Source organism: Amblyraja radiata, unplaced genomic scaffold (genome assembly GCF_010909765.2).
Source record: "Amblyraja radiata isolate CabotCenter1 unplaced genomic scaffold, sAmbRad1.1.pri S128, whole genome shotgun sequence".
Lineage (NCBI taxonomy): Eukaryota > Metazoa > Chordata > Chondrichthyes > Rajiformes > Rajidae > Amblyraja > Amblyraja radiata.
Genome location: NW_022630114.1, coordinates 119,995 through 136,244, shown reverse-complemented (window position 1 = coordinate 136,244; position 16,250 = coordinate 119,995). Strand labels below are relative to the sequence as shown.

The 16,250-nt window shown below is 53.7% G+C and overlaps 1 protein-coding gene across 1 annotated transcript in view; it reads left to right on the top strand.

The window, feature by feature from the left end:
* Nucleotides 1-16,250, top strand: part of LOC116969224 (NACHT, LRR and PYD domains-containing protein 3-like) — a 31,207-nt gene that overhangs the window by 12,656 nt on the left and 2,301 nt on the right. The window contains exons 5-8 of the mRNA XM_033016122.1: nucleotides 1,790-1,956; nucleotides 3,040-3,211; nucleotides 3,312-3,377; nucleotides 14,343-16,080. Coding sequence (XP_032872013.1) covers nucleotides 1,790-1,956; nucleotides 3,040-3,211; nucleotides 3,312-3,377; nucleotides 14,343-16,080 — 2,143 coding nt within the window. The remainder of the gene's footprint in view (nucleotides 1-1,789; nucleotides 1,957-3,039; nucleotides 3,212-3,311; nucleotides 3,378-14,342; nucleotides 16,081-16,250) is intronic.

The following is a 16,250-nucleotide window of genomic DNA, read 5'->3' as shown; positions in this document are numbered from 1 at the left end:
CACGGCATGGAACAAGGCTCTTCGGCCCACCTTGAACATGTCAAACAACAAGGCCGATCTACTATAGTCCCACAAATCTGCGTAAGGCCCATGTTCCTCTAAACCTATCCTATCCGTGTACCGGTTTCACCATAAAATCCCCTACCCCACCCGAAACCTATGTCATTTGTTTCTTGATTTCCCTCCTCTGGGTAAAAGACTGCATTAATCTATTATATATAATAGATAGTGTATCACTTCCTCTCCTGATCCTCGTGTATAGGAGGTTGGTCACTGGACTTGGGTACACATGACAAAGTATACATTGAAGCCAGGGAGCATGAGGCCACAGAGAGTGGAGCGATGGTGATGGGTGGGACAGACTTAGTGGAAGGAGAGCAATTGCAAGGCGTTTCCATTCTCCATGAGTAAGATAGGTGGTTCATGCATGTAGAAGGCAAGGCAAGGCAAGGCAAATTTATTTATATAGCACCATTCGTGCAAACTGCAATTCAAGGTGCTTTACAGGAAAGAAAAAATAAAATAGTCAATAATTAAAAATTGCAAAATAAGCAATACGACAAATGTATGAATAATAAAACAACGTCAATGAAACAATAAAACTAGGAAGATTAGCTGGCATCAACTGCAGTGTTGTCTCGGATGATAAGTGCACCTGCACCTCTTCATCAGTGCATTTTGTCTACTGAGTTTTTCCTTTGATTTGTTCTCTGTCTGAACACCGGCTATGGAGATGATCACACTTCCCCAGTGCCCACCTTTCCCGGGTCACGCGCTGTCTCATCCCCCTTGGGCCCATGCTCCCTGGGTCACACTGTCACATCCTCCCCGGGTCAGACGCTATCTAACCCTTCCTGCTCACACGCTGCCTCAGCCTCCCCGATTCTTCAGGCTGATTGTCGAAGGCAGCTGTAAACTGGCAGAGAGGAGCGGCAACACAAAGCCTGGCAAGTGAGATGGAAATTATTGAGGAGATTGTTTTGATAGGTAGGTGGTTGGATAAAGGCTAGAGGTGAAAATTCAAGGTGTTAGGCAGAAAGATTGAGTGTTGGAGATTGTGAAAATAAAGCAAAGAATATAGGAGGCAGGAAATGGGGAGGGGGGGAAATCGGTGCTAGACAGCAGAGAGAGTGGGGGGGGGGGAAGGAAATAATGCGGGCGTGCGGTTTGGATTGTTACTTACAATTGGAGAATTCAATGTTCATACTACTGGATTGCAGGCTACACAAGCGGAATTTGAGGTGCTGTTCCTCCAGTGAGCATGTGTCCAAGGTCAGAGACGTTACAATGGGAATGGGAAGAGAGTTAAAATGGTTGTCAATTGGAGAGACAAAGCATAGACTCGTCGCTGTTTTGCTAAACTCTTAAGCTTTACCCGCCAATTCCTACTGGATTTTCCGGATGCTAACCAGTTTTACTCCTCGCGCAGACTTCTCCCTCCCTTTCCACATACATTAATTCATCTTGCTTCACAATTTGCAACTGTTTCACTCCTGTCTTTTCATCTCTGACCTTTGTCCAATTATCAGCCGATCAAAAACTCCCCTCACCTGCATCCAACTTACTTACCAGGCTTTGACCTGCCCCTCCTCTTGTCCACATTTCTCCCCGCTCACCGCCACCACAATCAGCCTGAAGAAAGGTCCAGACCAGCACGTTGTCTTATTCCGATATTCTGGTTTGATCATTCTAATAGGGGGCAGGAAGAGTCAGGATGAGGGTTGCTGTTGTAGCGGGAGCCAAGGGGACTGATTCAGATGGTGTTTAGTTTCTCTCTTTGAATATACAGATCTAACGCCTACATTCTCTGAGCTTCTGACACAGTGGAACGACTACCAATTTTTCCAACTGACAAAATTCTATCGGGAGAGACTGAAACAGGCGATTGAAGAAGGGGTTGAAAATCTCGGCTTCATGATGAGACGGCAGGGATGTTTCAGTGAACAAGAACTCAGGGTAAGTGGAAAGAACACGGCGACTTCTGTTTCCTGTCACAGAACTGATGGCATTGAGGGGGGAAGAGTCAGCAATGCCAGTCCCACTCACCTCGCACTCCCTGGGTTGAACAGTGCAATGGAGACACTGATCTCTGATCAGTTTGCATCCTTTGCAATAAAACCTGTGACCTGGGGATTTCTGAGAATTGTTCATTCTGATCCAGCTGTTCTTCCTACACATGCATCTTGGCACAATGGTCTGGAAGAAGTAAACCAGAATCAAATGTGATAGTACTTTTCAAGTGTCATAAGTTTCATTGGTCACAATTAGTTCAGTTCATTAAACCAGAGGACATTAGGCATAAGCACCAGGAACTTCAGATGCTGGTTTACAAAAAAACACACAATGTACTGCTCAAAAGAACTCTGTTTATGGAGGTGCTGTCTGACCTGCTGAATTTGTCTTAAGACATTGAACTGTTCGTTTAACATTCAATTGAAATAAAATAAACAAAAGTACATTTGCTAAAATCTACCATATCAACAAACGTCAGTTATTTACGCATCTGTGGGAAGAGAAGCCGAGTTAATGTGCAGTGAGAAGGGGGGATGAGCTGCAGGAAATGTACAAGAGAGGGATGTCTTTGATCGGGTAAAACTGGGGGCAGGTATAGAAATACAAATGTTAACTGGTCAATGAGGGTAAGAATGTTGATGAAAGAACATAATAGCATCAAAATGCAGAGCAGGATGAAATGCAGGTTGGACTGGACGCGTCCATTCCTAGTAGGATACAGTCCATGTGAGGCCAAAAGGAATTGGATTAATTTCACATCAGTTTCAACACAGCCATCATTGGCCTGAATGGCCTATTCCCATGCTGTACTCTGCTGTGTTCTCGGACACTGCCAGGTGTGAAGTGAGTTTCACACAGTCAGGACTCTGGGAGTACACAGATTGTCAGCACAGTGTCATGGGTGAATGAGGAGGCAATCCAATGCCCGCCACTATGCTCAAAACTACCATAATATCTCATCACTGAACAGCTAATCCATTAGCTTTGTCTCAGTCACTTCTCAATTTATTCATTGTTGTTCTTCAGAGTGTCTCTGAGCTCACGGTAAAGGGAAACCGCAGAGACAGTTCCACGCTCTTCCACTGTCTGGTGATGGAGAAAGGCAACCGTGCCCGGCGGGTGATGTGGGAATCCTTTGTGAAAATGCAGAATGAATTACCAAAGCTGCACAAAATACTGAAAGAAATCCAGGAGCTCGGTACGGTAAATCAACACACTGAACTGAATATCACATTGAAACACTGGAGTTACCAATGTTATTCAAGTCTGGTTTAATGAATGCTCGTTGATTTGAACAGGTCCTGATCCACAAGAATACATGAACATCGCCAGAGGTTTGGCTGAATTACCCTCTCATATGGAAGGTGAGTGTTGAAATGTACAGTTCACACCAACGACTTGTTAGAATTGATGTAATACTGAAACTGTATGTTCATAGATTTGGCGAATTGGTAATCAGAAGATCAAAGGTTGAAGAATTATTGGGACTGAGGCGGGAATTCACTATGGATTGCTCCTTCGTCAGTACATTCAGGTTTAATTTAACTTAGTTTAGTGTATTGTCACTTGAACCGAAGTGCAGCAAAAAGCTTTTGTTGCATTCTGCTTAGTCAGCAGACAGACAATACCTGATTATAATCGAACCATTTACACTGTAAAAATACATGATAAGGGAATAATATTTAGTGCCAGGTAAAACGAGGAAAGTCCGAGCGTAACCAAAGAGGTGGATAGTAGTTCCTAGATCATCTGATCTCTGATATACACTGAAAACATTACATCGCATTATTTGAACAACTCCAGGCGTTAATTGTACATGGCTTTGCAATGTATCAGGTTGTGGAAGAGATCTGTGAAATCCAGTGCACACCCGGAGAGACAGTGTATGCAGTGATGCCCCACACACTCCTGGTAGAGTCCTGACACACTGTGGAACCCCACACACTCCTGGCAGTGTCCTGACACACTGTTGTAATCCCACATACTCCTAGATGGTCCAGACACACTGTGTAACCCCACACACTCCTGGCAGAGTCCTGACATATTGTACAATCCCACACACTCTTGGCAGGGCCCTGACATATTGTACAACCCCACACACTCTTGGCAGGGCCCTGACATAATGTGAAACGCCACACACTCCTGACAGAGCCCTGACACAATGTGAAACGCCACACACACCTGACAGGGTCCTGACACACTGGGAAACGACACGCACTATTGGTAAGGCCCTGACACACTGAAACCACACAAACTCCTGGTAGGTTCCTGACATACTGAAACCACACACACTCCTGGTTGGTTCCTGACACACTGGGAAAGCACACACACTCCTGGTAGGGCCCTGACACACTGTAACTCCACGCACTCATCGAGTCATATAGTCAAGTCAAGAGAGTTTAGTGTCATGTGTCCCAGATAGGACAAAGACATTTTTGCTTGCTTCAGCACAACAGGATATCTATCTGTGTCTGTCTGTCTGTCTGTCTGTGTGTGTCTGCCCGACTTGTGACTGCCAACCTTTAATTTGTTGCTACGCCAACCGCTCTTTCCTCCTCCCTTTCCCTCCTCCTCCCTTTCCCCCCTCTCTCCCCTCTCCCTCTCTCCTCACCCCTCTCCCACCTCCTCCCCGCGACAACCCCCACCCCTCTCTCCCCCCACCTCTCTTCCCTACCCATCTCTGCCTCTTCCACCACACCCCTTACCCCTCTTCCGCACTCTTATCCTCCCCCCTCCCTCACCACTATTCCCCCTCTCTCCCCCCTACCACCCTCCCCCTCCCATCCCACTCTTCCCCCTCTCCCTCCTCCTTCCCCTCCCTCCTCCCCTCCTGCCTCCTCCTCCCCTCCGCCCCTTCTCCACCCCCTCTCCATCTCCTCCCACCCCCTTCCCTCTCTCTCCCCCACCCCCTCCATCTCTCCCCCCGCCCCCTGCCCCTGTCCCTCTTACACCACCCCCCACCCCTCCCCCTCCCTCCCCGCTCTTCCCCACTTTCCCCACCCCTCGCTCCCCTCTATCCCCCACCCCTCGCTCCCCTCTATCCCCCACCCCTCGCTCCCCTCTATCCCCCACCCCTTCTCCTACCCCTCTGTCCCTCTTCCACCACTCCTCCTACCCCTCTCCCCTTCCCTCTCTCCCACTGCCAACACCCCCCTACACCTCCCCCTCCCTCCCCATTCTTCCACTTATCTCCCCCATCCCCTCCCCATCTCCCTCCACACTCTTCCCCCTCTCTCCCCCTCCCCCACACTCTTCCCCTCCTCCTCCTCCCTCCCCTCCATCCCCCCCTCCATCTCTCCTCTCTCCCCCTCCCCCACCCTCTTTTCGCACTCCCCCCACCCTCTCTCACCCCTCTCCCTCTCTCCTCACCCCTCTCCCTCCTCCCCCCCTCCCACGTCAACCCCCACCCCTCTCTCCCCCGCCTCTCTTCCCTACCCATCTCTGCCTCTTCCACCACTCCCCCTACCCCTGAGCCCCTCTTCCGCACTCTTATCCTCCCCCATCCCTCACCACTACCCCTCTCTCCCACCTGTGTGTTTGGGGGGTGGTAAGTGTGAGTGTGATGCCGCAGCCCCCCCCACTAACGCGCGTTGGGGAAACAGACCCAACTGGTCTGCACTTGGTCTAGTAATATATTAAAACTGTGTGTGTGTGTGTCTGCCTGACTTGTGGCTGCCAGCCTTTAATTCGTTGCTACACCTACACCAGACGCAGAATTGCCGAGATTTTTTCCATTTCGGTAGAGATTTCACTTTTCATTCCAAGTATCCACTCCTGATTACATTTTGTCGTGTTTATGTACACATTTTTAATAAAATCCTTCTCCCCACTCCCCCCCACCCCCCCCAATAAAAACAAACAGCCTTCAACCATAGAATGTTGGTGAACGTTCAATCGTCTTATGTCACAATGCCCAATGCTCACAGATGTCCAATCGGAATGGATCAATTTACATATGCCTTTGCTGCAGCCCCAGCCCCTGGTGAACGTTCCATCGTGTGATGTCACAATGCCCAATGCTCACAGATGTCCAATCGGAATGAAACCATTTACATATGCCTTTGCAGCAGCCCCAGCCCCAGCCCCACCCCCGCAGCCTGTGTCGAAGCGCGTCATCACGTGTGTGGGAATAGAGAAAGAGGATTGGGGGTGATAGGGAATTGGGACCAGATGGACTGTCCCTACCCCTCCCCCTTCCACTCTCCCTCCCCACTATTTCCCCTCTTCCCCACACCCCTCTCCCCCTCCCTCCACACTCTTCCCCCTCTACCCCTACCCCATCTCCCTCCTCGCCTCCCTCCCCCTCCCCCACAGCTCTCTCCCCCTCCGCTCTCCTCGCCTCCCCCACTCCTCTCTCCTCCCCCTCTCCATCTCCCTCTCCTCACCCCTCTCCCTCTCCCATTCCTCCCTCCCTCACCCGGCTTCCCTCTCTACCCCACCCCCTCCCTCTCTCCCCCCGCCCCCTTCCCCCTACCCCTCTGTCCCTCCTCCACCACTCCCCCTTCCCCTCCCTCCCCACTCTTCCACTTCTCTCCCCCTTACCCCACCCCTCTCCCTCCCCCACCCCTCTGTCTCCCCCTCCCTCCCCTCTGTCCCCCACCCCTTCCCCTACCCCTTCGTCCCTCTTCCACCACTCCCCCTGTCCCTCGTCCACCACTCCCCCTACCCCTCTCCCCCTCCCTCCCCACTCTTCCACTTCTCTCCCCCACTCTCCCTCCCCACTCTTTCCCCCCTACCGCTCTCCCCCTCCCTCCACACTCTTCTTCCTCCCTCCCACCCTCCCTCCTCCTCTCCCTCCTCCCCATCCCTCTCTCCTCCCGTCCCCCACCCCTCTCTCCTCTCCCTCTCCTCACTCCCTCTCCCCCCACCCCCTTCCCTCTCCCCATTCTTCCCCCTCCATCCACACTCTTCCCCCTCTACCCCATCTCGCTCCTCGCCTCCCTCCCCTCCCCCACCCCTCCTCTCCATCTCCCTCTCTTCACCCCTCTCCCTCTCCTCCCACCCCATCCCTCTCTCCCCCACCCCCTTCCCTCTCTACCCCACCCCCTCTCCCCCTGGCCCACTCTTCCACTTCTCTCCCTCTCCTGCCGCTCCCACTCCCCCTCCCCACTATTTCCCCTCTCTCCCCCCACCCCTCTCCCCTCCCATCCCATTCTTCCCCCGCCCCCTCTACCACTCTCCTCCTCCCTCCACACTCTTCCCCCTCTCCCTCCACACTCTTCCCCCTTTCCCTCCGCCTTCCCTACTCCCCCTCCCCATCCCTCTCTCTTCCCCTTCTCCATCTCCCTCTCCTCACCCCTCTACCTCTCCTCCCCCTCCTCCACCCACCCCAATCCTTCACTCCCCAACCCCCCTTCCCTCTCCCCACCCCCTTCCCTCTCTCCCCCACCCCCTTCCCTTTCCCCACTTATCCCCCTCCATCCACACTCTTCCCCCTGTACCCCCTATCCCATCTCGCTCCTCGCCTCCCTCACACCTCTCTCCCCCTACCCTCACCTCCCCAACCCACCCCTCTCTCCTCCCCTCTCCATCTCCCTCTCTTCACCCCTCTCCCTCTCCTCCTCCCACCCCCATCGCTCTCTCCCCCACCCCCTTCCATCTCTACCCCACCCCCTTCCCTCTCTCCCCGCGCCCTTTACCCCCCTGTCCCTCCACCACCAATCCCCCTACCCCTCCCTCCCCACTCTTCCACTTCTCTCCCCCTTACCCCACCCCTCTCCTTCCCCCACCCCTCTCCCCCTCTTGCCCACACCCCTTCCCCTACCCCTCTGTCCCTCTTCCACCACTCCCCCTGTCCCTCTTCCACCACTTCCCCAACCCCTCTCCCCTCCCTCCCTCCCCACTCTTCCACTTCTCTGCCCCTCCCACTCTCCTTCACCACTCTTTCCCCTCTCTCCCCCCCGCCCACCATACCATTCTCCCACTCCCTCCACACTCTTCCCCCTCTCCCTCCTCCTTCCATTCCATACTCCCCCTCCTCCCTCCTCTCTCCCCTTCCCCCACCCCTCTCTCCCCGATCTCTCCCCCTCCTTCCACCTCCCTCTCTCCCCTTCCCCCACCCCTCTCTTGCACCACTCCCCGCTTCCCCTCTCCCACCCCCCTACCCCTCTCCCCCCCTTCCTGCCCTCCCCACTCTCCTCCCACTCCCCACACTCCTCCTCCTTCCCAGCCCCATCTCACTCCCCCTGCCCTGCTCTGCTCTCCCTCCCAAATCTCTCCCATTTCCTCCTCCCCCTCTCCCCTCCCTCCCCTCCCCTCTTCTCACCCTCCCCTCTCCCCACCCCGTCTCCCCCTCCCCCCCTCCGCACACCTGTGTGTTTGGGGGGTGGTTAGTGTGCGTGTGATGCCGCGGCTCCCCTTATAGTCTATAATATAAAAGTGTGTGTGTGTGTGTCTGCCTGACTTGTGGCTGCCAGCCTTTAATTCGTTGCTACGCCAACACCAGACGCAGAATCGCCAAGTTTTTTTCCATTTCGGTAGAGATTTCACTTTTCATTCCAAGTATCCACTCCTGATTAAATGTTGTCGTGTTTATGTACACATTCTCACCCATAGAATGTTGGTGAACGTTCCATCGTGTGATGTCACAATGCCCAATGCTCACAGGTGTCCAATCGGAATGAAACCATTTACATATGCCTTTGCAGCAGCCCCAGCCCCAGCCCCTCCACCCACCCCCCTCCACCCCCGCAGCCTGTGTCGAAGCGCGTCATCATGTGTGTGGGGATAGAGAAAGAGGATTCTCTCACCCTCCCTCCACACTCTTCCCCCTCCCTCCCCTATCCCATCTCCCTCCTCCCCCCCTCCCCCACACCTCTCCCCCCCCCTCCCCATCCCTCTCTCCACCACCCCCAACCCTCTCTCCTCACCCTCTCCATCTCCCTCTCCTCCCTCCCCCACCCCTTCCCTCTCTACCCCACCCCCTTCCCACTCTGCCCTCGCCTTCTTCCCCTGCCCCTCTGTCCCTCTTCCACCACTCACCCTACCCCTCTCTCCCTACTTCTACCTCTCCCCCTCCCCCACACCTCCCCCCCCCCCTCTCCATCCCTCTCTCCACCACCCCCAACCCTCTCTCCTCCCCCCTCTCCATCTCCCTTGCCAAAGACATTCTTGCCATAGAGGGAGTACAGAGAAGGTTAACCAGACTGATTCCCGGGATGTCAGGATTTTCATATGAAGAAAGACTGGATATGGAACGTAGAAGGATGAGAGGGTTTCTTATTGAAACTATATCAAAAGGATTTGAGTATAGCAGCAGGGAGGTTCTGCTGCAGTTGTACAGGGTCTTGGTGAGACCACACCTGGAGTATTGCGTGCAATTTTGGTCTCCTCATCTGAGGAAAGACATTCTTGCCATAAAGGGAGTACAGTGAAGGTTCACCAGACTGATTCCAGGGAAGTCAGGACTTTCATATGAAGAAAGACTGGATAGACTCGGATGGTACTCGCTAGAATTTAGAAGATTGAGGGGGGATCTTATAGAAACTTACAAAATTCTTAAAGGGTTGGACAGGCTAGATGCAGGAAGATTGTTCCCGATGTTGGGGAAATCCAGAACAAGGGGTCACAGTTTAAGGATAAGTGGGAAATCTTTTAGGACCGAGATGAGGAAAAACATTTTTCACACAGAGAGTGGTGAATCTCTGGATTTCTCTGCTACAATACAATACAATACAATACAAATTTATTGTCATTTGAGCCCCAGTGAGACTCAAACGAAATTTTGTTTCCACAGCCATACAAACAAAAACAATGTCCTACAGACATACACACAATTAAGTTCACACAAACATCCATCACAGTGATCCCACTGTGATGGAAGGCAAAGTCTTTTCTCTCCCCTGCTCTCAATTTCTCTCCCGATGTCCAAGCTCCAGGCGGGTGATGCTAAGTCCCACGGCCATTTTAGGCCGCGCGGGGCGATTTACGGCCCCGCTCCCGGTCTGAAAGTACAAGGTCGGAGCCCCAGCGTGCGATGGTGAGTCCCACGGCCATGAAGCCGCGCCAGGTGATGTACGGTCCCGGTCCGGGTCATTCCAACCCCGCGACACGGGCTGGAGAAGTCGCGTTGCGGGAGCTCCGGGAAGCAGTCTCTCTCTCCCCCCGGACCCGCGAGCTCCCAATGTCCCAGTCCACCGGACCTGCGGCTGCGTTGCTGGAGCCTCCGAGCCCCAGGAGTCGAGTTGCAGCAGCGAGGGAGTCACCACCGCTCCACACGCTCCGGGGCCGGCCAGCCCCACGATGGTGAGTAGTCCGCAGATCCGCAGTCTCCTGAGCCCCCGGGTCGTTCAGGTTGGAGGCCGCTCCACGGTGCTAGGCCCCAACGACAACGGAGACCCGACAGGGAAAAAGTCGGGTCTCCCGGACAGGGAAGAGATTTAAAACGGTTTCCCCCTCCCCCCCCCCCCGCCCCCCACATATACACATTTAAAACCAAGCTTAAAAAAACACAAACACTACATTTAACTAGACAAAAATTTAAAAAAAGACAGAGAGGCTGTAGGAGCCGCTGCAACGAGTCGCGCCGCCACCAGGAAGCTACAGAAGGTAGTTGAGGCCAGTTCATTGGCTATATCTAAGAGGGAGTTAGATGTGGCCCTTGTGGCTAAAGGGATCAGGGGGTATGGAGAGAAGGCAGGTACAGGATACTGAGTTGGATGATCAGCCATGATCATATTGAATGGCGGTGCAGGCTCGAAGGGCCGAATGGCCAACTCCTGCACCTAATTTCTATGTTTCTATGTTTCACTCTCCTCACCCCTCTCCCTCTCCTCCCCCTCCTCCACCCATCCATCCTTCTCTACCCCACCCCCATCCCTCTCTACGCCACCCCCTTCCCTCTCTTCCCCCACCCCCTTCCCTCTCTTCCCCCACCCCCTTCCCTCTCTACCCCGCCCCGTTCCCTCTACCCCTCTTCCACCACTCCACCTACCCCTCCTGCCCCACTTCTCTCCCCTTTACCCCACCTCTCTCCCTCTCCACCCCTCCCTCTCCCTTCCCCCTCCCTCCCCTCTCTCCCACCACCCCTATCCCCTACCCCTCTGACCCTCTTCCACCACTCCTCCTACCCCTCTCCCTCCCAACTTCCACACTTCTCACCACCTTCCCCCTGCCACTCTCCCTCCACACTCTTCCCCCTCCCTCCCCTACCCCATCTCCCTCCTCCCCCACACCTCTCTCCCCTCCCCATCTCTCTCTCCTCCCCTCTCCCTCTCTTCACCCCTCTCACACTCTCCTCCCCTTCCCATCCCTCTCTCTCCCACTCCCCTTCCATCTCCCCCACCCCTCTACCCCTTCTCCCTCCTCCCCCCCCATCTCCATCCCTCCCCCATCCCTCTCTCCTCCCCTCCCATCCCTCTCTCCTCCCCCTCTCCATCTCCCTCTCCTCACCCCTCTCCCTCTCCTTCCCCTCCCATCCCTCTCTCGCCCACTCCCCTTCCCACTCCCCCACCCCTCTACCCCATCTCCCTCCTCCCCCCCTCCCCCATCCCTCTCTCCCCCTCCCCATCCCTCTCTCCCCCTCCCCATCCCTCTCCCCCCTTTCGCCACCTCCCTCTCCTCACCACTCTACCTCCCCTCCTTCTCCTCCTCCCACCCCCATCCCTCTCTCCCCCCCCTTCCCCTTCCCACTCTTCCCCCTCCATCCACACTCTTCCCCCTCTACCCCCTACCCCATCCGTCTTCGCCTCCGTCCCCTCTCCCCCACACCTCTCTCCCCCACCCCCACTCCTCTCTCCTCCCCCTCTCCATCTCCCTCTCCTCACCCCTCTCCCTCTTCCCCCTTCCTTCTCCCACCCCCATCCCTCCCTCCCCCACTCCCCTTCCCTCTACCCCACCCTCTTCCCTCGCTCCCCCGCCCCCTTACCCTGACCTCTCTGTCCTTTTTCCACCACTCCCCCTACCCCTCCCTCCCCACTTCCACTTCTCTCCCCCTTATCCCACCCCTCTCCCTCCGTCCCCCAGCCCTCTCTCCTCCCCCTCTCCATCTCCCTCTCCTCACCCCTCTCCCTCTCCTCCCCCTCTCCATCTCGCTCTCCTCCCCTCATCCTCCCACCCCATCCCTCTCTCCCCCACCCCCCTTCTCCCTCCCCACTCTTCCACCTCCCTCCACACTCTTCCCCCTCTATCCCCTACCCCATCTCCCTCCTCCCCTTCCTCCCCCTCCCCCACACCTCTCTCCCCCTCCCCTCTCTCTTCCCCTCTGCCACTTCCACCACTCCCTCTGCCACTCTTCCGCACTCTTACCCTCCCCCTCCCTCACCGCTATTTCCCCTCTCTCCCCCCAATCGGTCGATCTCAGAGTGATCAAGTGTTGAAACAGGCCCTTCGGCCTAACTTGCCCGCCGTGGCTAACATGTCCCAGCTACACTAGTCCCATCTGCCTGCCCTTAGTCCATATCCCTCCAAACCTCTCCTGTCCATGTACCTGTCTAAATGTTTATTAAATTATGGGGTATTCCCAGCCTCAACTACCTCCTCTGGCAGCTTGTTCCATACCCCCACCACCCACTGTGTGGAAAAAGTTACCCCTCGGATTCCTACTAAATGTTTCCCCTTCACCTTAAACCTATGTCCTCTGGTCCTCGATTCCCCAAATATGGCCAAAAGACTCTGTGCGTCTACATGATTTATTCCGCTCATGATTTTGTACACCTCTATAAAATCACCCCTCATCCTCCTGCGTTCCAAGGAATGGAGCCCCAGCCTACACAACCTCTCCATGTAGCTCACACCCTCTGGTCCTGGCAACATCCTTATAAATCTTTTCTGAACCCTTTCAGGCTTGACAATATCCTTCCTGTAACATGGTGCCTAGAACTGAACCCAATATTCTAAATGCGACCTCACCAACGTCTTATACAACTGCAACATGACCTCCCAACTTCTATACACAATACTCTGACTGATGAAGGCCAAAAGTGCCAAAAGCCTTTTTGACCACCTGATCCACACGACCTTCAAGCAACCTTGAACCTGTATTCCTAGATCCCTCTGCTCTACAACACTCCCCAGAGGTCTACCATTTGCTGTGTAGGTCCTGCCCATGTTAGACTTCCCAAAATGCAACACGTCCCATTTCTATGTATTGAATTCCATCAACCATTCCTCAGCCCACCTGGCCAATCGATCCAGATCCTGCTGCAATCTTTCACAACCATCTTCACTATCCGCAAAACCACTCACTTTAGTATCATCAGCAAACTTGATAATATTGCACTGTATGTTCTCATCCAAATAATTGATGTAGATGACAAACAGGAACGGACCCAGCACCGAACTCTGAGGCACACCACTAGTCACAGGCTTCCCATCCGAGAAGCAACCTTCCAGCACTCGTGGCAACATCTTGACACTCTGAGATACCCCACACACTCCTGAATAGGGTCCTGACACACTGTGTATCCCCACACACTCCTGGATAGAGTCCTGACACACTGTGTATCCCCACACACTCCTGGATAGAGTCCTGACACACTGTGTAACCCCACACACTCCTGGATAGAGTCCTGACACATATATAAACCCACATACTCCTGAATAGAGTCCCGACTCACTGTGTAACCTCACATACTCCCGAATAGAGTCTTGACTCACTGTGTAACCTCACATATTCCTGAATAGAGTCCTGACACACTGTGTAAACATCCTGACGGCGTCCTGACATACTGTGTATCCGTACACACTCCTGCCATTCCACCCCCGTTCTCCCACTCGCTCTCTCTCCCCTTCCCCAACTCCCAATCTCCTCCTCCTCCCCTCTCTTTGCCTCTCCCCTCCCCTCCAAGTCCCTTTTCCCCTCCCGTAACCCTTCCCTCTCACCCTTCCACCCCTGCACCCGTTCCCTCTCCCTCTGTCCCCGTTCTCTCTCTCTCTCCCCATCCGCTTCTGCTCCTCCTCCGTGCCCACCTCCTTCCCCCCCACGCTGACCCCCCCTTTCCTGAGCTGCTGGGTATTTCCCTCCAGATGTCCCTCTGACAGAACACCCAATGTCCGTTACCCTGTCTGTGCCCAGCAGATCAACACTGGGTTCTTCAAAGTCTGTGTTCAACCCCAAAATAAATGCTAGCTGTGTTTGTCATGGGAGAATCTACTGCAGGACATGCAGGGACCAGTGAACAGCGCAGTTAATATCACAATCTGCTTGGCTGGTGATTTTCTCAGCCGTGGCTCGCTGTCATCTCGCGTGTCTGTAACCAGGTTTACCTCACTCCATTGAAATCCGTCCGTGAATTGATTTAATTCAGGAGCATTGAACTCATTCTTGTAATCATGAATTTTGAGTTGCGCCACCTAACATTGTGTCCATTATCTGCCTGTTCCCGTGCAAGATGTTCAACAGAAACACAAGGAGACACTGAAGGCACAGAGTGAAACACTGAGCGTGAACACCATCCTGATGAAGGAGAAGGTTAAGGATTTCCTGCTGCTTGATCGATACGCTGAGCTCACAATCATCTCCACTGTTCGAGATCTGACACTGGTGGAACATGAGCTGCTGGCAAGAGGCCGGGACCATGAAGAGTGGAGAGAGGAATGTCTCCGGGGAAAACTGGAAAAAATCAGGACTGATCAATTGTTCCACAGCAGCTTTGCCCGGAGTAAGTCCAGATCTGGGAGTTCAGCATCAGTGGCCGGAGTCCCGGGAATTGGAAAAACAACAATGGTGCAAAAGATTGTTCATGACTGGGCCACGGGGAAAATATACCAACACTTCCAGTTTGTCTTCAGTTTCAAATTCCGGGATTTGAATACTATTAACTGCAGAGTAACCCTGAGGGAACTGATTCAGGATCAATATCCTTACTTAGGGAATGTTCTGGGAGAGGTCTGGAAGAACCCAGAGGGATTGCTGTTTATATTCGACGGTCTGGATGAATTCAAGGGTGGAATCGATTTTGCTGACAGTCGGAGAGACACAGAACCTCAGCACCAGTGCCCAGATCCCGAGTGGTGGTGTGAAGTGTCTGACATTGTGTACAGTTTAATCCAGCACAAGCTGCTCCCAGGGTGTTCAGTGCTAGTGACCACCCGCCCCACTGCGTTACATTTACTGGAAAAGGCAGAGATCAGTGTCTCGGCTGAAATCCTGGGATTTGTTGGTGAGGAACGGAAGGAATATTTCACCAGGTATTTTGAAGATCAGACGGTGGCAGCAGCTGTGTTCAAACATGTGAAGGAGAACGAGATCCTGTACACCATGAGCTACAACCCCTCCTACTGCTGGACCCTCGGCCTGACACTGGGCCCCTTCTTCACACAAACACACCGGGCCCCGCAGCAAGTTCCCAAGACCATCACACAACTATATTGCTACTTTATTTACAACATACTGAAAAACCACGGCCGTGAGATTGAGAGCCCCCGTGAGGTGTTACTGAGGGTTGGTCAGATGGCCTTCACTGGAGTGGCTGAGAAGAACATTGTGTTCACAGTTGGAGATTTGATCAAAAACAGTCTGCAGCCTTCCCAGTTCCTGTCCGGGTTCCTGATGGAACTTTTGGAGAGAGAGGATTCAGCCCAGAGCGTGGTGTACACCTTCCCGCACCTCACCATCCAAGAGTTTGTAGCCGCACTCGCACAATTCATGTCTCCAGATCGCGGGAATATCAAGACACTCCTCATTGAAGCCCATGGCATGACAGACGGGCGATTTGAAGTATTTCTCCGTTTTGTCGCTGGTCTCTCCTCCCCACGGACAGCTTGGATCCTGGAGGAGTTTCTGGGTAAATTCCCTCATCAAACAATCTGCCGAGTGATTGACTGGGTGAAGGAGGAGGTTAATCGCCGGGCTGGAAACACAGAGAGTGAAACTGGTAAAAGGAGCCTCCTGAACACGCTGCACTACCTGTTTGAGTCTCAGAATCCTCTACTGGCTCAGCAGACACTGGGATCCGTGGAAAACCTTTCATTCCGTGCACTGGGACTCACTCCGATTGACTGTGCGGTCCTGTCTCATGCCATCAGGCTCTGTGATACAATCAAACACCTCGATCTGGAATGCTGCTGCATTCAGTGTGAAGGTCTCCAGCGGCTGGGACCGGCTCTGCACAAGTGTCAGGAATTGAGGTAACTGTCCGTTTGATGTTAACACTGAACTGTAAAATTGTTTCACTATTTTGTTATTCCATCCAGCACCCCTTCTATGGGGCCGAGTGGCCGTCACTGTGCCTGGCACCCCTCCTATTTTACCCTCCGAGTTGGCGGTGGTCGGATCCGCTCCTCCCCCTCCCCACCTC